This window comes from Pangasianodon hypophthalmus, chromosome 11 (assembly GCF_027358585.1).
Source record: "Pangasianodon hypophthalmus isolate fPanHyp1 chromosome 11, fPanHyp1.pri, whole genome shotgun sequence".
Classification (NCBI taxonomy): Eukaryota; Metazoa; Chordata; class Actinopteri; order Siluriformes; family Pangasiidae; genus Pangasianodon; species Pangasianodon hypophthalmus.
In genome coordinates, this window is record NC_069720.1 from 18,566,084 (window position 1) to 18,585,906 (window position 19,823).

The window sequence follows — 19,823 nt, forward strand, 5'->3', positions numbered from 1 at the left end:
CAGCCTCAACAGGAAGCAGCAGTGGTATAGTGAGGGAAACCCACAGTTAGATGTCCACTAGTCAAGAGACTGTTGGGGCTGCGGGACTGAGCTGAAGCACTGAAGGAGACCCCACTTAGTGCAGAAGGAGAAATAGAGGGAAACCTACTCCAAGTCCTGTATGTGTGTTAGCAGAGGGGTGGGCGGTGTGAAACAGTGAGAGATGAGTGCTGTACTAACCAACAAGAATAGTTTGTAGCTGCTCACAAACAGCATGGTGAGTGAGCGCTAACATGGTTAGCACGCTAACACAACCATATCTACCAGCCACAGAGTTCCGAATGGAATCCGAAAGTATGAAAAATTACACTCACTGCAGCCGAAGAGATGATAGGAGGTGATCAGAGTCTATTGCCACATTAAAGGACAGGTTACCTGTATCTTCAACTGAAGTCACAAGCTATTACATAAGGTGTATATGAGGTCCGACATGTGTACAAGGTGAGAAGAAAAGTAAATGTCCACATACACAACAAGCTGTCCAGTTGATATTCACCTCCCCTGGTGGTTAAGTTGGGTGAAATAGAATCAATTGATATCTTTTGGAAGAATGGTGTTTATTCCTCCAGAACCATTTTAGTGACTTGGAGAATCTATGCCAAGGTGCTTACTAAGCTACTTTATGTTGATTTTTTCTGTCACCTGTCTGCGAATAGGTTCTTAATGGTGAAAAGGTAAAACACTGATTAGCTCAAGGATTGTAGTCATGTAAAAATACTGATCACTACTCAATATTTATAATAAAAGCTTCACAAAACGGTCAGTGATAGCGGAATGGTTAAGGTTCTGTGCTGAAGGGTTGAGTTCATCCCATGACTCCCAAAAAGCCACATTTGGACCCTTGGGCAAAGCATTTAGCTCTCAACTGCATACTTATGTGCTTGGATTCCACCTCACTTTGGGATAAAAGCACCTGCCAAATGGATAAAAAGATCCCCTTTTTCAATTACAAATCCACTTATTTAGCATTCAGTACAAATTTGGCCTTTGCTTCAGAATGAGATGTAGCAATGATGAAAATGTCCATCGTAGAAACACCTCAATGTTCTTGCCTTAAGAAGCAGGACTTATTCCAAATGAATTTTTTTTTTTATGTTGCAAAGGAGGCGAAAATTCATTGCAACAGTGAATAATTCCATAGTTGAGTGGAAAAGCCAAATGTAACAATTTTTGCAACGTTGGATGAAAATTAAGTGGAGGATCAGTCCAGAGATTCTCTAAAGAGTCTACTTTGCCATGAGGTCCAAACCTAGAAAAGTTTTCATGAGATCTTGTAAAAATTCATTCTGTGATCTGGGTTCCAAGGGCAAAAACTATCGCCCTTGCCATTGTGATTATGATCTTTTAACTAGAATGTTCTTGAGCGCGACCATCTGTACTGCCTCTCAATTAGCATAACATAATACCAATTCAATGCATTTATATTAGCCATTCACTTACATACACAAAGACGTTAACTTTAAATGGTGTTGTATAGTTTTATGCACACCATAGTGAAGTTTTTTAATGTGGTTGCAAATTGTTTTCTCTCCCCCCTCCACAGGTCTGAAAAGGCTGGAGAGATTGCAACAATACCTCTAACGAAGGTAAGGCGACATTTTCTTGGCAAAAAAAAAGTGTAATACTCAGCAACTCAAATATCTGCGGCTGTCAGTGAATTTTAGAAATAGAAACCAAATGGTGCTTTTTTTTTTCATTGTCATGTTTTATGATTTTTTTTTCCAGTTCAATTCAATTTTACTTGTATAGCACTTTTAACAATAGACCTTGTCAGCAGCTTTCCAAACAGCCAGATGTAGATTTTGATCCCTAATGAGCAATCTAGAGATGCCAGTAGCAAAGAAAACTCTAACATGAGGAAGAAACCTTGAGAGGAACCAGAATTCTTTTCACTTCTTGTCACTAGAACATTTGTTTTATTTAGAAAGGTGTACTATAAGAAATAGTCATCTATAATTTCAGTAGATAACATATTCATTCATGCTCTGTAACTGCTTTATCCTGGTCAGGGTCATGGTGGATCCGCAGTCGATCCTGTGAACACTGGACAAGAGGCAGGACGTAGTAGAATTGATCATATAATTTTAGTAGATAATAGTACTAGATTTTAATTTAAAAACTAGCACTATTATTATTTTCTATGATGAGAAAAACAGGCAGGAAGAGATTCACGCTTGAAAGCACTGTGTTTGACATGAGGTTGGTTTTTCCCTACATTGCTTATCTTGATTAATTTCCTTCATCCTTTTTATGGCCTAATATAGTTCTAATAACAGAAAACAAGCCATGAACGTATTAAAAATACTGAAAAGGGACAAAAGAGAAAATAAAAAGAAGAACTTGCTTTCTGATAATGTGGCAGACTCATATGATAACCCTTTACCCTGTTAGAGTAAACTCTCTAGTGTGTACAATGTTTAGCATTGCTAATGCAACTGGAGTGTGATAAATCCTTCTTTTCTTGTGTTGTGCCTGCAGCCTGAGCTCAGGAGGCTCGCAGGCAGGCAAGGACATGAGTCACACATGAATTATGTATGAATAAATATTTTCAAGCACACTCCTGTATCCCTGTGCTGCTCTCAGCTTGATTGAGCTATAATAATAGTAACTATAATATAGTAACAATGTAATGGGTACTAATATGTCCATTCCAAACAGTTAGCGTCAGAGTGGGGAGAATAGTGGAATTGTGAGGAGGGTCCTCCAACAGCTGGGAATGGGGGGGTGTTTGTTTTGGTCTCCTCTTTTTACATTTTGAGAAAATTAGAGAGAAGAAAAACACAGACTAAACTGAACCTTTGGCACACTCCGCTTTGTGTGCGTGGAGTTTGCATGTTCTCACCGTGCTTTCCTCAGGGTTCTCATGTCATGTTCATGAAACCAGTTTGAGACAACTTTTGCTTTGTGACATGGTGCATTATCATGGTGGAAGTAGCCATTAAAAGATGGGTAAATAATGGCCATGAAGGGATGAACGTCGTCAGCAACGACAGAATTCAACTGATGATTGATTGATCGATGGATGTTTTTTCTTTATAGCACCATACTGTGTAAACTCTACAGTTTGTTGTGTGTGAAAATACCAGGAGATCAGCAGTTATAGAAATACTCAAACCAGCCCGTCTGGCACCAACAATCATGCCACGGTCAAAATCACTGAAATCACATTTTTCCCAATTCTGATGGTTGATGTGAACATTAGTCGAAGCTGCCCGCCTGTGTCTGCATGATTTTATGCATTGCACTGTTGCCACATGATTGGCTGATTAGATAATTGCATGAGTGAGTAGGTGTACAGGTGATCCTAAAAAATAGTCGGTTAGTGTAAACCAGCCTTAAACCCCTGATGCTGTCTTATCAGGCTTGACTGAACACTGCTACATTTTGCACTATGGCAAAATGCTTCTTGTGCATTATTAGCATAACTTCGATGTTATCCTAGGTGTCTGCCTGTTTTCACAGAGCAGCGGCTTTGTTATCAAACCAGCTGTCATTTACTCAAATTCTTTGCCCTTTAGTGAACAGCTGTAGCAATGGCGCTTCTACTGAAACAGGCATCACTGCATGACATGTACCAGGTTAAATATGAATAAACAAAAAAGCAAAAAGTAATGAATATTTTGCGCAGCAGGCAGATATGCCGAGGCATTATGCAGGGGCTCAGCGTAGCCTCCAGAGTAAAGCAGCTTTGCAGTGTGCTCTTCCCATGAGTTGGTAAATATTGTTCCTTTTATGCTGTGGTGTCTGGGTTGGCAGCACAAAGCCATGTTCAAGGACGTTTTGTCACTTGTCATGACTGCCTTGCTGGTGACATTTGCAATGCATTAAGTGAAACCTTCATGCTCCAGCAAACAAACCTTTACAAGGAAGTCACTCATGAAGAACCGCCACTGCTGCTTTTTATGAATCCATGCTAGAGTCACTTACTGGTTGTGTGTACATATTGGTTCTATAACTTCATCAATACCACAGTGACATTTTTCAATGCAATACTGATACCAGTGCTGTGTATATCAGCTGATCCTGATCTGATACTGACATCAGATTCTGTAACCAAGCAAATTCTCTGCAAGCTTCCATTGCTAAGGTGGGCGATACATCATGGACGATACATCGTGTCACAAGTTTGTGACATGCTATAAGACAAGTTGTCTCTTGTTTTTCTGTGCAACATCTGTATTTTGTCAGATTTTGTCAATTCAAATTGGTCAAAAGGCATTGATTAATTTTTTGTCACTATCTATATCTTTATTATTTGGATTTAAACCCAAAGTGGGCATGTCCTAAACCAGAAGAGGTTTTTGTTGTTGTTGTTGTTTTTAATTTTTTTATTTTTTTAAATGAACCCTACCACTATGTCCTAAAATGCTGGAAAGCACTGGAGGAAAACACAGATTTAGAAATTCCAGCATGGTCTGTGAACTGTGGCTCTGACAGTTCCTCAACCTCAGCTACATCACTCAAGTTTAGAACTGGTCTCAAATAGACATATGTATGTGACAGTTTTTTGGGGTTTTTTTTTTTTTCAAGTTTATTTGTATAGCAGTTAAAATCATCCAATAATGAAAACAAAATAGGCCTTAATATTGCAATGTTATATTAAAAAAAAAAGTTTGTTTTACCTAATAATAACTTATACTTGTTATTTTCAGAGGTGGTTAGAGCATCAAAAATAGTTACTCAAGAAAAAGTACCACTAATAAGAAAAAATACGTAAGTAAAAATATAAGTTCTCATCCAGATATCTTTGAGTAAGAGTAAGAAAGTATCTAGTTAAAAAAAAACTTCTAAAGTAGCTGGTACTTGTTACACAGTAAGCATCACCTAAAACAGACTGACTGCAAATAAATGTAGATGTATCTGATTTAAACTCCTGTATTAAGATGCATTTTATCAAACAGATGTAACACTTCTGAGTGAAAGCTTCTGCATGCTGTGACATGCCTACAGCACGTAGCGCTATCATAGAGCAGTGTCAGATACAAACTTTAGTCACTTCCAAGTAGTTGAACACTGGTTAACTGAACATAATTATAAATTCACACAGACACAGTGCTTAAATTATCATTTAATAAAAAATAATAATGTTTCTGTTTTGTTTTATTCACCCTCTGTTATCTTATATCTTCTACACGCCTGCATGTAGAAGATGCAAACACATGCGAACCTTAAATATGTCATTTATAGTGAAGTGAAGTGACTTGTGGCCAAGTATGGTGACCCATACTAGGAATTTGTGCTCTGCATTTAACCCATCCAAGTGCACACACACACACACAGTAGTGAACACACACACACCAGTGGGCAGCCTTCTTTCCTGCAGCGCCCGGGGAGCAGTTGGGAGTTCGGTGCCTTGCTCAAGGGTCTCACCTCAGTTGTGGTATTGAGGGTGGAAGAGAGCGCTGGTCATTTACCAGCTACACCACCTACAATCCCTGCTGGACCTGAGACTCGAACCCAAGTCCGACTCTCTATACATTAGGCTACGACTGCCCCCCAGATACACGTCATGCATTTCTCTTTACTAATTTAATGGACCTTTTCTTGCTTGGACGTATCACCGTGAAAGCTGAATGGTGTTCCTTGCGTTTTGTTGTAAAGCACGTGCATTATCGCCACCTTCTGGAGCATCATTTGCTGAATATTTGATCACTTGAAATTTTTATCGAGGATTTTTTTAGAATCGAGTAGTCGTGACAGCCCTAGTGCTGTTATTGGAAAATAATTGGTTGCAATTAAATCTGTTTTGTGTCGGACCACCTCACACCACCCCGTTGTTTATTATTTTCCTATTTTCCTTGAACATCATGCCCAATTGTGTTTTATTTTCCACATAACCAGTCATTTTATAACATTAGTCCAGGCCGCAAATGCCCCCTCTAACTCTGACCTTCCCATGACACAGCCCACACACACCACAGTCAAAACTGTTGTGAGCTGTGGTCCATTCTGTACTGTTAAAAAGGTTGGGAACCCAGATGTAGTCTGCAATCTGGCTTCAATACAAGATCTATATTGAGGTTGTAAAAATAAATGTATTGATGGAAGAGCTAATGTAGACTTTTCAGACATGGCCCTGATCAATTCTGTACAATATTTTCAGCTGAGAATTTGATCAAGAACATAAGTTAAGCGGATGCTTATTTGATTTTTCATCTTTGTTACCTCTGGCTCTCAGCAGTAATGTTGCTAAAAGAGGATCATGTACTGCACTAAGTGTCTAGAGAGAGTGTGTATGGTGCTCTCATTCTGTCAGCAGGGTGTGAATCTCTCTAACACCTTATATCACTCCAGAAACACCGGATATCACCTCAGCCAAACCTACATCTCCAAAGCCATGATGGGTGCAGGGCGAAAAAAGAGTGTGTTAGACATGGATGAATGATAGACAGTGTGAGGTGTTGGAGTGGAGCTACATCACTGTGTTTTCAGGTTGTAATTAGTTTGCTTCTGTATTTCTCTCCCGTTCTTTCCCGCCAGGTCCATACATTATTCATAGATATTATTCATAAGTGTGTGGGTACATGTGAGCGCACTGCATGCTCTGTGCTACAGAAACCCTATTTCTCTTAGGGGACTTAGTGACAGTACACACCCGCAAGATGTGACATGATTGACAGCTGACATATTAATGCACCACTTCTGCCACCACCTACACTAACTGAGCATATTATATATCACATTAACTAGGTGGGCTAGATTGAGCTTGGTGCCAAGATTTGCAGTACTTTCACACTACTGCTTCAATAAGTCATAAAGTAGATATACACTCTTTGTAATGTTGTACCTGTTATATTTTGAAGAGCAATCTACTCTGTAATATACTGTTCACATGGCACCATTTTTTTCATCAACAAATATACTTGTATAAAATGACACACTATTATCCCGCATCGCACAGATTCAATAAAAACGCTGTTCCTTCAGCTAACAAATCAACTTAATTTGTCCTCCTCCCACTTTCATAATGAACATTAATAAGAAATTGTTTTAGCCTCCTGTGAAGGTTGAGGGTCTTGTTTTTCTCTGGTTGTCTCTTGCCTATAATCCATCTTTGTGCCCGTTCATCCAGAACCACCATGATGATTGGTTATGATTGGTGTGTGTCATTACATTAGGGGCTCCCCCCCCCCCCCTTCTCTCTTCTCTTCCCCTCCCCCTCTCTATCTATCTATCTGTATTATTCTTTAGCACCAAGTGGTGCTTGGAATCACTTATGATTTAAACTGTAGAAAATTGAAATTATCAGGGCTCAAAGGAAAACATTCAACAACTCAGCAAGTCTTTAACTGCATGAATCACTGTCTGACTGTGAAGTGCCTGTGGTACTTTATCAAATAAAAAAAATGTCCCCTGGCTTCAAAATTTGGGAATCAAACACAACTGTGGTACTTTTGATATAGTGTTACTATTTAATACTAAGTACCACAATCCTCAATGCAAAGCAAGCTCTGTTGATGATTGGGGTATATAATATAATATTGTTCTCTGTATCTGTTTAGTCCTCCAAATATTTATATCAGTATTTAGATTTAAACCCAAAGTGGGTGTGGCCTAACCTGGAAGGGTTGGGTTGCACTGGGGAAATAAACCACTCACACAATGAACTAATGAATTTAGTTCTTTCTGTTTCCCGAAATGTAAACAAACTTGTAGATTACTTTAAAGTGCCGTGACCCTGACCGGGCAGGTATTAAGCATGAATGAATGAATGCTGTAAATGGATCATGCAGTGACTCAAGTTCATGTTAATGAATCTGGTCTTTTTCTCACAAGCTTCATATCTGACTGCTTGCCTGCATGAAAGTAAAAATCTCCCGCTTGTGTTACTTTTTCATTGTGTACCGTGGAATCCCAGTCCAGATGCACACATTTAGTCTCAATCAGATGCCTTGTGACCCTTTCAGGTAAAAAAAACCTAAATAATGTGATTTTTATTTCTTTCTGTATTAGTAACAGTTTAGTACACATTCTCTTCATTCTCTTCATTTCGAATAATATATTTGTATTCAGTTAAAAGCCTGGTTGATAACTATTCCAAATGATTAAGTGAACAACAGGGTTAATAAAAACATAAATATACATGGTGATGTGTATTGTATGTAGAGTATCATGCCATTGTTGGCAAAGCCCTTTTTGTTTTTGCCGTCCGGAAGCATTGTACACAAAGTGACGACTTCCTTGTGACAGAAAATTCTGTTCCCGCCAATCCCGCTGCATTAGGGATTCTCTCTCAGTATCATTTCAGGTCAATATCTGTCAGAAGCATTTGAGCATGAGTTTAAAACAGCTGAGACCCATTCATTATTCAGAGGGTAGCATCGAATGGCACAGTCCTGAGAGAGCTATGCGGAGTTGTCAGATGAAATGGATTGATGTCCTAGGGACTTGACCTGGGTGCTTATTATTGGGTTCAGATAGGGTGAAAGCTCTAGTAGCGCCTAGCCAGAAAAGAAAAGGTGCAAATTTTAGGAAGTAGTGCTTTGTAAAATGGAGAGAAAAGTCAATAGCAACATCGATCTGGGCTGGAAAAAAAGTTATGTACTAAGGACAATTTTTCAAATTCAAAATTGTTCCATGAGGAAAATAAATCATATTAGAGTAAATACAGAAGACAAGCATAACTTCAAGGGAACACAGTAGGGAGGTGGCTGGGGTTGACTATGACATTCTGTTCTCACATTGTTTACCTTTGCTATTGATTCTATTCATTTTATATTGGCATTGGGTATTACATATTGGACAACAGGTTTTTTTGTTTGTTTGTTTGTTTTTTTTGCCGCTGCATGTATTGATACCAGCCTGTAGAAAATTATCTAATATTATTTGTACACAATCAATACCATCATTTCAGTCAAGAATCACTGTGTATGAGGAATTTTCTCTCTTTCCTTTGCATCAGTTTAGTGAAAGACAATTTTGCTACTTTTGGTTTGAAACTTTGTTTACGTTTAGTGAACCATTTGAAAGGAAGAAAATATATACAGTCGATTCCAGAATGGTACCTTTCATTAAAATGATGTATGTTTAGGGTCATTAGATCCATCTATGGTCAAGCCGTAGCCTCCTAACAGAGGCTGCCAGAACTAAAATATGCTGGTGCTTTGCAGAATTCATGATGCTGTCAGTCTTCACAGAAAGCCCCTGGACCACTAGTCACAAAACAACACCAAATCATCAATGATACATTTTTGACTGGTTATGGTTGCTTTTCCTTGTATGTAGTCCCTATTTTTTGCCAAATATTGCAGATGCAGACCCAAAACATTTAATTTTGGTCTGATCACAACACAAAATTGCAATTATCATTCTAATGACATGTGATGATTGTGTTTTTTGTAAAGAACTTTTAACAATGGACTTTGTAACAAAGCAGGTTAACAGAAATTCAGATTTTGATTAAGATTTAGATCCATAATGAGCAAGTGGCAAGGAAAAACTCCCTGAGATGACATGAGCAAGAAAACTTGAGAGGAACCAGACTCATAAACTTAAACTAATGATCTTTTCATCAGTAACCCACAGTCACCACTGCTCTGTCAAACAATTACGAGCCAGCCAGGAGTCCAACCTAGAATCTTCTGATCCGTAATCAGACACGGGATCCATTGCACCACTGGTCCACTTGTGCAAGTCACCTGTCTCTGTTGTGTTCATCCCAACTGATCTCTACTGGTACACAAAGTTCAGAGGCTGTAATGATTTAGGAGCATCTGTTTGCCTAATCTTAAGACATTTCCCATTTCAAGGAATTCTTTGACTACATTTGCTTTTTGGTACTGTTCTACTCTTTGGAGTCATCAAGCTCTTGTCTGACCCCAGAATTTCAGTGTGATACTAGACTTTTTTCACTGCAAAAGAAACATTTTCCTTTTCCAGTCTGTGTTTGAAAGGGATTTCCTCTGCCATTTTGACTCTTTTTTTAAGTCAGACTCCATTATCTGGATAACTAAGAGATACTTGTTAAGATGTGAGGTATCAATTCACATTGCACTTTAAAATATACTTCTTATAGCCTGTCTACACAAGTTGCATATAAAAGTGTAGATGCGGCTCTCAACCCCCCTGCCTTCAGCCACTTTCATGTAAATAATCGTTAATCCAAGATGGCGCTGGCAAAGTCGGCTGCTGTCACAACTGCTCCGACCACACTTTGTATTTTTTGTTTATTTTTTGCAGTTTCCCTTACCTTAACCTATTTCTTTAAGATTATAAGTTTACCAGATTAAAAAAAAAAGAGCTTGGACTTGTTTGCACAACACCCACACCACCTACATACCTGTTAATATACCCATATTATCCTGTATTTATAAATATTTATTATGTATGTTGGCAATTTCACTGCAACTACCTCAGCCTGATGTTGCACAGCATTACACTGTACAAACAACTGTACATATCTGCACTTCATTCCTAACATAGTCACACTGTTGCTGCCACCTATCTTTTATATCTCTTATGTTATATTTTTCCTTTTTCTACCTGTACAGTATACAAGTAAATTCTGGTTTATATAAAGTCTATTTTATGTCACAGACAGTCAGAAAAAGCATTTGGCTGCACGTCGTACTGTGACCAATGAAATTTGAATCTGAAATTGATAATTATTTAAAAAGGTATCCCTAAACAACCCACAAAATGACTCCCTAAGAGAAGTCTACTAATAAAAATAAAATTATGTAACTGACCTAACTTTTACATCAATAAGGAACCAAAAAACCACCAAAGACCAGATCAAAAACGCAGATCAACATTAGATATTTGCAGTGAAATTAAGTTACTTTTACCCCAGTTATTTAAAGAACTATAAAGTAAGGATGAGAAAACTTTGAAGTTAACCACACATGAGTGAACTTTGATTTGTCCTTATTCTGATGTGCTTTTCAGGCCTGCAGTGAGTCAGCACCATTCAGCTCAGTTCAGTTAAGGACGAATTTGAAAGCTCATTCTAGCCAAAATCTTTTTTCTGATTTATTATATAGTTCCTTTCAGCAAGCATAGCATACAGTGTCATTATTCCCGAGGCATTGTGTGGCTGGACAAAACAAGTTAGCATTGAATTAGTGGTCACAGGATGTTGTGACTTTGGTGTAGGGAAGACTTAAAATACCTGGAACAAGACCTGGAACAAAACATTTCAAATGGTATATTTGATAGTGCCTAAATACATGATCACACCATCATTAATTCCTGCTAGTATGGTTACAATACCGAGGACACTATATGGCCAAAAGTTTGTGGACACCTGACCATCACACCCATATGTGGGTCTTCCTCCAACTATTGGAGTGCCACACACTTGAAAGCACACAATTGCATAGGATGTCTTTGTATGTATGCTGTAGCTTTATAGTTTTCTTTCACTGGAACTAAGAGGCCCAAACATGTTCCAGCATGACAATGTCCCTATGCACAAAGAGAGCTTCAAGAAGACATGGTTTGCCATGGTTGTAGTGGAAGAACTCAAGTGGCCTGCAAAGAGCCCTGACCTCGACCTTACTGAACACCTTTTGGATGAACTGGAACGCTGACTGCACCGCACGCCTGGCCTCACTAACGATCTTGTGACTGAATGATCTTCCTGTCAGGCAGATGCAAGGTGGTCAGAATTGGCAGCAACATCTCTTCCCCGCTGACTCTCAACACTTGAGCCCCGCAAGGCTGTGTTCTCAGCCCTCTCCTGTACTCCTTATACACCTATGACCGTGTGGCCAGACACAGCTCCAATGTCATCAATGTCAGCTTCAATGTCATGCCAGGAAAACAACCTCTGGCTCAGCATCAAAAAGACCAAGGAGCTTATAGTGGACTTCAGGAGACAGGACAGGGAGCACACCCCCGTCATCATCGATGGGACATCACTGAGGACCTCACATGGTCCACTCACACCAAGGCAGTGGTGAAGAAATCTCACCAGTGCCTCCTCTTCCTCAGACATCTGAGGAAGTTCAGTATGAGCCCCAACATCCTCAAATCATTGTACACCTGCATCGTGGAGAGCATCCTGACTGGCTGCATCACCATCTGGTATGGGAACCGCACCGCCCTCAACCGCAAAGCTCTGCAGAGAGTGGTGTGGACAGCCCAGCACTTCCTTCCCTCCAGGACATCTACACCAGGCGGTGTGTGAGGAATGAAAGGAGGAACGTTAGAGACTCCAGGTACCCGAGCCATGGACTGCTCTCACTGCTACCATCAGGCAGACGGTATCGCAGCATCAGATCCTGCACCAGCAAACTGCGAGACAGCTTCTTCTTAGACTGTCCTTGTACTGTGTGTGCAATATCTCCCACCAGTTCCCTTTTTGACTGCATACAATGTTTCAGTGTTTACAGTTTATTATTATTACTTGCTTAGAACACATTAATAATCTTTCACAGTCTTTTGTCTGTGTTCAGTGTTTACAGTTTGCTAATTTTTGTAGTACATAAGAGTTCATTTATCATTTTTGCACTGTGTCTGGGTAGGAGTGTGCAACTGTAGCACAAGAATTTCATTGTATATAAATGCTCAAGCACTCTTTATGCACATGACAATAAACTTGAAACTTGAGTGGACAAATCCCCACAGCCATGTGCCAAAATCTTGTGGAAAGCCTTCCTAGAAGAGTGGAGGTTATTATAGCAGCAAAGGGTGTGATGCACACATGGGTGTGATGGTCAGGTGTCCACAAACATTTGGCCATATAGTATACTCAGGTCCGTTTCACCATCCACTGGAAATTATCTTACATAACATAAGCCAAATAACATACTTTGTATAGAAGGGACTGATAATGAACTGCTATACCAGTCTGTTTTTAGGATAGGCAAAATTTACAGCTTTGATTTACAGCAAATCAGAAACAGATTATGTGAGTGAGCTGCTTAGCTTCAGTCTCAGTGTATGCCATTAGGAAAGCTTGTCAATATGAAACTACACAGTCTGAGTGGAAATTATGGAGATGAGATTGGTGCAGTGAGATTCCCCAAAGCTGATCTCAGCAGAAGGTAATACAGCAGGACAGGAGTCTGGTATGCATCAGGAAAGAGCCTGAAACAACAAGAGCAGAAGACATGAGTAATGAGTGAATGATGATCACTGTTAAACTGGAAGTTTAACAGTGTTACGCTTGGAACTACAAGCCATATTTTTGTCTTTTGGCATGAAAAACAATGACAAATTATTCCTTTACATTCTGTTATCTTCAAGAACCTCTTTATCCTGATCAGCCTATCCTAATGCTGGGTGCAAGGCACGGATACACCAGTCCACTGAAGGGTATCACACACACTTACATGTACCTTGAGGCAATTTAGAGTAGCCAATCCACCTACTGTTATGTTTTTGGGAGAAGGGATGAAACTGGAGTACATGGAGGACACACATGAAAAATTATACATCTACATTGAATGTGTTGATTTGATATTACATTGACTAATTTGCCAGACTTTTATGCAACTTCCCAGTGGAAAAATATCGATTCCAAAAATATAGCTGAGCAGGTTCTTGTTCAAGGGATCAATAGTCTTGGAATTTGAACTCACCAATATTCAGTTATTAGTGCAGGGTGTTAACTGCTCCAATAGGCCAGTCGCTCATCTGATAAGGCTTTTAATTATGGTTTTAAGCTCATTAAGGGTGTAGCACTACCTAAATCTGCTTAGTGCTCCAAATATTCCAATCTGTATTCAGATTTAAAGCAAAATGTGTATAGCATCAGAGTCTTTTGTTTTTTTTTCAAGTACAAATTTTACCACCTCTGCCCCCAGAATCTAGTGAACTAGTGATGCGCTTGGGACATTTTTTAATCATGCTTGCACAGTTATTATTTTTGTTTGTACTTTCTAGTGATATTTTCTAACAAATTTAGTTGCTTCTATTTCCCAAAATATAAACAAACTGGTAGCTTAATTTAAGCCGCCACAACCTTGGCCAGGCAGTTACTAAGGACAAATGAATGAACACTGTGAATGCATCGTGCAACAACGCTAACTGCAAGCTCAAATCTGTATGAAATCCCGTCCTGCGGGATGTCAGTCCCAATCCTGTGAACCTTTCTGTCAAGCCTTCTAAAAAAAAAAAAAAAAAAAGGGCACTTCTTTTTCATATTTGTATTTGTATCTGTTTAGAACACATTATCGGTTCATTCCGAATAATGTATTCATATTTGGTTACATCATTATATACCTCATCACAAAATAAAACCAAAGTTCAGAAGTAAGGTAACTATGAAATTCAGTACTTTATTCCTTTACAATTATTAGCTCATGGGAACAATATAAGCTAGATAGGTTGTTGTGCTTAGAAACATTTAGAGAGCTAATTTCATATACTTCTTTCTGCAGAATAAATTTGCATAAGTTAGGAAACTTGCCATTTGTGTTGTGTCTCGAGACTCTTGTACTGTGTTTCAGGAAGCCCCAATCATGTAGCTGTAATTCATATAGATTCCACCCACATTATTTGCTTTTTTTTTTTCTTTTTATAAACTATAGAACAGTCTACGTCCTGGTAGCTATATATTGAAGTAATGAAATATATCATATTACAGGGCAATATCAAGCAACACTAGACATGGATTCTGTCAGTGTAAACGTGATAAAATCTTATGACAAAGATCTGAGATTATGCCATTGATCACAACATGTGTAATGGTTTCTGCCTACTCTCGACATTCCCAGCACTGCATCAATTATTCAGGCACTGCTGCAGGCTTTGGAAACAAGGCTGTGCAATGCTGTTCCTGCTCTCCACTATGCAAACTGCCACTCGCTCTCAGGAGGTGATCATGATACTCTGTTATTGTTCTCCAGCTGCTGGATAGACTTCAGCAGATTCATCTGCCCACAGAGGCCCACTCTTGTTCTCACAATGCTGAATCTGTACAGCCTCCTCGTAGTTCTCGCTCTTGTCAGATATTACATCTATGGCAACAGTGTCAATGTGGTAATATGAGTAGTATATTTTGGCTCCTCATTTCTCATTTATTAATTCATTCATTCATATTCAGTACCTGTTTTATCCTGGTCAGGGTTATGATGAAACCAAAGCCTACGCCAAGAACACTGGGCGTCAAGTGGGAGAATTCACACCAGATGGGATGCCAGTCCAGTCCACTTTCCTGCTTGTTTTGGGAGGTTGGTGGAAACTAGAGAATCATGTCAAGAGCATGCAAAACTATTCAAAGGCAGTAACCCTGGAGCTGGGGACCCTGGAGCTGTGAGGCAACAATGCTACCAACTCTTTATTTCTATGTTCTATATGTAGCCAGATGTGCTTTTTCCAATATCACAGAATTAGATAGGGTTGTTTTTGGTCTAGTGAGCTAGCAGGTTATTATGGATTTTCCTTAATAGCACCTTCATTTAAATCTTCATATTTTCAAATGAGGAGTAAGAGGAAATATTTTTGCTAATTTATTTCACAGATAGATTTATCTACTTTTATTACATGTGAGGAAAGTTATAATTACAGTTACATAATTAGTTTTATAGAGGGTTAGCAGCCTTGCTCAATGGTCCAAATGTGCTTATCTAGGATTTCCGAAATTTTAACTTGTAAGATATAAAATACACAGAATGATATGAAGAAGTGGGGCTGGGGCTGATTTCTTTCTAGCCCAGACTGTAGATTCAGGCAGTCTATCAGTGACAGTCATGTCAGGTGATTTTTTTTTTTTCAGCCCATGTTGCTGAAACACATCATCAGCAGTGATTGTGAAGATGCATATAAAATACAGTCACAGGTGTATCGAACAAGAATGAGGTGGATTATAGTTTCATATAGTTTCAGTTTAGGAGATTTTATCCCTTCCATCTATCACGACCAGCTGTCACTAAATGTGGCACAAAGTGAGCACATATTCAAGGCTACATTCCAAACCACATACAATGCAATAAATAGTAATATATGTCATTATCTGCTGCTGGTATCATCATCCCCTCTGTGTAAAAGATGTGGGAAACAGTGTTACAAGAAAAGTACTGTCATAGTTACTGAGTACTAGGTGAAAGAGCAAATCCTCTCATGCTTTAACAAGGGCTTCGCAATTTAGATGCTGCAGTGTTACAGAGTGCAGAGCTGACAAAGTGAGCTAGTCAGCTAAGATCAGTCTTGTTGTAACAGAAAGGGATGCTCATCTCTGCTCTGATCTCTCAGTGCAGCTATAAATGTTGCCCATAGCCCATTGGTGTCAAGCTAACTGGCTTACTTTAATTAGCTAACCAAAATTCAGAGTGAAAAACAAAGCTCACACTGCTTATTTCATGATCCAATCTGTGTTTCTCATTATTTTGTTATCTCATTAGTGTAATTTGTAATCCTGATCCGATTTGTGTTCTCTGGCTAACTAGCTTCCTAATCTGATTTATGCTGTCCAGCTAACTAGCTTCCTGATCCGATTAGTGTTTTTTGGCTAACTAGCTAGTTTGCTACTGTCTGCTCTGCTGCATGAGGTATGATGTATGCATTCACCAGTTCAGACATGACAAATTACTAACAGAGGCTTGTGATATCTTTAAGAGTATTTTTTCTATTAGAATATTTAGTTATTCTTATTCTTATTATTTAGAGTAATGTTTAATTTCTTAAAACTTACACCAAAATGTTATGCACTGTAGATTTGAAATATTGAAATAATAAAATTGAAATCATATAAAGTTTACTATGGTCACTTGCTAACAGTTTGTTCCTTTGACTTAAAAGGTTTTGATATAACTAGAGGCATGGCCATATACATAGAAACTTCACAGAAATTCAGCAAGCAGACAGTTGTGTTACAGCAACATGCAGCAACAAAAATGTGTATCTGTCACTGAAATTCCTAGTGTTTGTGTGGTTGATGTTTATGCTTTGATTTCATAGATGTGGGTATGCTTACTGTCTATATTTATCTCCAGATTAGAACATTTTAATGCAAATCAAAATCAGCAACCAGGAGTACTTTCTAAAATTATGTACCTTTTATGGAAATTGCTGAAGCATTAAAATTCTGAGTTTAAATTCTTACCTGAGGGACACATTTTCTTAATCAAAAGGACATCTTTTGCTGGTTAGCTTACTCTCATGCCTCAGGCAAAGTTTAAGCCAAATGTTTCCCACTTTGTATATATCAGGGCTTCTCTTCACAGCCCTGAGACTTGTGAGAGCTTAGCAAAAGTGGGTCATGTGATACCAATGCTTTTAGCTTCTTAATTTCACCTCTATTACCATTTGTCACAGAGCTCTTGCCATTTGGTCTCTTAACCCTCCTGAGCTTTACCCCTCTGAAAAATCACAGAGCTAAAAGGCAAACTTCTGCTCTTCAGCGAACAAAATGGCAAGAAGGTAAAAGAAACCTCAGCTAGGAAGCTTTTCACCTAAAACCTCAACTTCTTTTTATTCTCTATCCGTATTATTCCCTTGATGGTTCAGAGTGTGTCTGGAGCAGCCACATCATTCTGACTCGCATCAGGATACAATGACAAAAGTCAGATAGGAAGATGTACAGAGTCAGTCTGCAGTACTGTCTTTGAGGAAATGTGAAGATCCAGTCAAAAGAGACCCAGTGGAAGATTTTTTATTTTTTTTTAAATAAAGGCAAATGACAAATATATCAGCTTCAATTCTGACCCCATGAACTCTATGTTTTAGCTGTAATGATTGAAGATTCCTTTTGTTTTATTCAATCATCAATCATATCTCTATCACAAAGTTACTTGGACAGTTACAAAGTAAGAACCTCAGTAGCGTGTATGGAAATACAGGGGCCTGGTTTATACCTTTCTTCAGTGTGTAAGAAGACAGTGTATCGTTTGATGAGAGGCTCTCAATTTTCTGCAGGGCGTCAAGGTTCATATGGTCAGTGAATGTATTGATCACCAACACGTTCAACAGAATACATAATGAAGTAGGCTATTCATCATAATATACCACATGTTATGTGTAATACACATTTAAACCTAATCAAGCACATACTCCTCCCTCCTCTGATAATGTGGCTTCATTTTTATCTCAAATCAGGAGAGGGTACTTGTGTTAAAAAATAATTACTACAACAACTACAACAACAGTAACAACAATCTTTTCCTAAGCATGCTGTTTTTGTATAAGCTAAAATGCTGGGATACTAGCCACACACACACACACATGTGTGCACACACATACACACAGAGAGAGAGAGAGAGAGAGAGAGAGAGAGAGAACAGAGTCTCTCATCTTCCTTCACATACCCATCCCCAGCGGAAAAAACACATCTGGAAGTTCGTAAGTACAGTATGAGATTCTGTACAGTACAGTGGAGAAGGTAGTATTCAAAAACACAGCTGAGCTACAGAGAGCTGTGATTTTCACAGCACAAGTAGCTAACGGTTGAATGGGAAATAAAGCGCCCATGCTTCAGACACGTCCCCCTTAGATCGCCAACAGGTTTACAAGGTTTTAGGTTCTGAAACAACAAGTAAGAAACGTGTGCCATAGTGAACTTGTTTCCCATGCAAAGACTTAGATTTAGCTATATTTTCTTATATACTCAATAAGATTATATTATATATTATGTATTATATAGTTATATACAGTGAGGTCCAAAAGTCTGAAACCATATTGACAATTTGGGGTTTTTTTTTTTCATTTAAAAATAAAATAAACAGAAGGTTTAAGAATTTTGAAATATTTAAAACAAAGAACATGAATTCTGCACTATTTCTAGGTCCCCATTTAAATTTAAGCTAATTTGTGATATTGACCATGTTAACTGCTTTGTACAGAAGGTCAGCTTTTCCTCATGCCTAATTTATTCTATTGAAGCATGTGTTCAGATGACACTCTATGGATTTGAACTAAAGTGGATCAAAAAGCACAAACTTGTGGAATCCATGCCCATTTGAGTGCACACTGTCATTAAAGCAAAAAGGGGACGTACCAAATACTAAGAAACCCTGAAATTCATGTCAATATATCAGAGATTCTACTTTTCACTCAAGTTGTTGTCAATAATATAATTTGTAATGAAAATTGTTGTATTCAGTAGAAAAGAATGCAAAATAGAAGCATTTTCACTAGTGCTCTCAGATTTCTGGACCGCACTGTATGTACTGTAATATAGAGTTTAATATAGAGCGTCTGAATGGCTCACGCAAACACTGTGCAAATTATTTGTGTATCATTACACCCCTACTCATCATTTTTCTTGACTCCCTTACCGTGTTTCCTTATTTATGACAAGTCTACCTTTCCTTCTTTATATCCTGTCTGTCTCCATAGCAAACAGCATCTCTCATCTGTTCTCAATGAAAATGAATGACTTCCGGTTACTTTCACTAGTTTGGGGCAAGTAGAAAAGATGCAACCATGATGCTTAATTCCTTGATCGAGGAAACAGGACCAAGGCAAAAAAGTCAAATAAACTGCAAAGTTTCAGTCTGCTTCTGGACCTGAAGTGTTGGATGTTCCAAAAATACATCACTGGTGATTTCACTCCAGATAGACAGCCATGTCTTCGAAGAGCAAACTTTATTTCACCTCATTTTGACACTAGTAGACAGTGATGCACAACATGGATGCAATTTATACGCAAGCATTTCCATCCAGAAAAATATGCAATGAGTCATAAGCAGCTCTGAAGGATTACATTGAAAAAAACAGCATGTATTTTAACATTTTGATGGATCAAAAAAGATTAGAGTCTTTGCTAAAAACATTGAGGGCTTGAGGTGTGCCGGTCACCAACTTTTTTTTTTTGAGTGGCATAACTCTTTTCCCCTATAGGCAATGTGTGGAAGGGAATGGGCAAAGTTACAGTGTATTATAAAAATGCCTACACCTGG

General features: G+C 38.6%; 1 protein-coding gene across 1 annotated transcript in view; it reads left to right on the plus strand.

The window, feature by feature from the left end:
- The window catches only part of si:ch211-51h4.2 (uncharacterized), a 116,076-nt gene that overhangs the window by 79,578 nt on the left and 16,675 nt on the right, over positions 1–19,823 (plus strand). Inside the window, exon 11 of the mRNA XM_026914759.3 lies at positions 1,583–1,625. Within this exon, the coding sequence (XP_026770560.3) occupies positions 1,583–1,625 (43 nt within the window). The remainder of the gene's footprint in view (positions 1–1,582; positions 1,626–19,823) is intronic.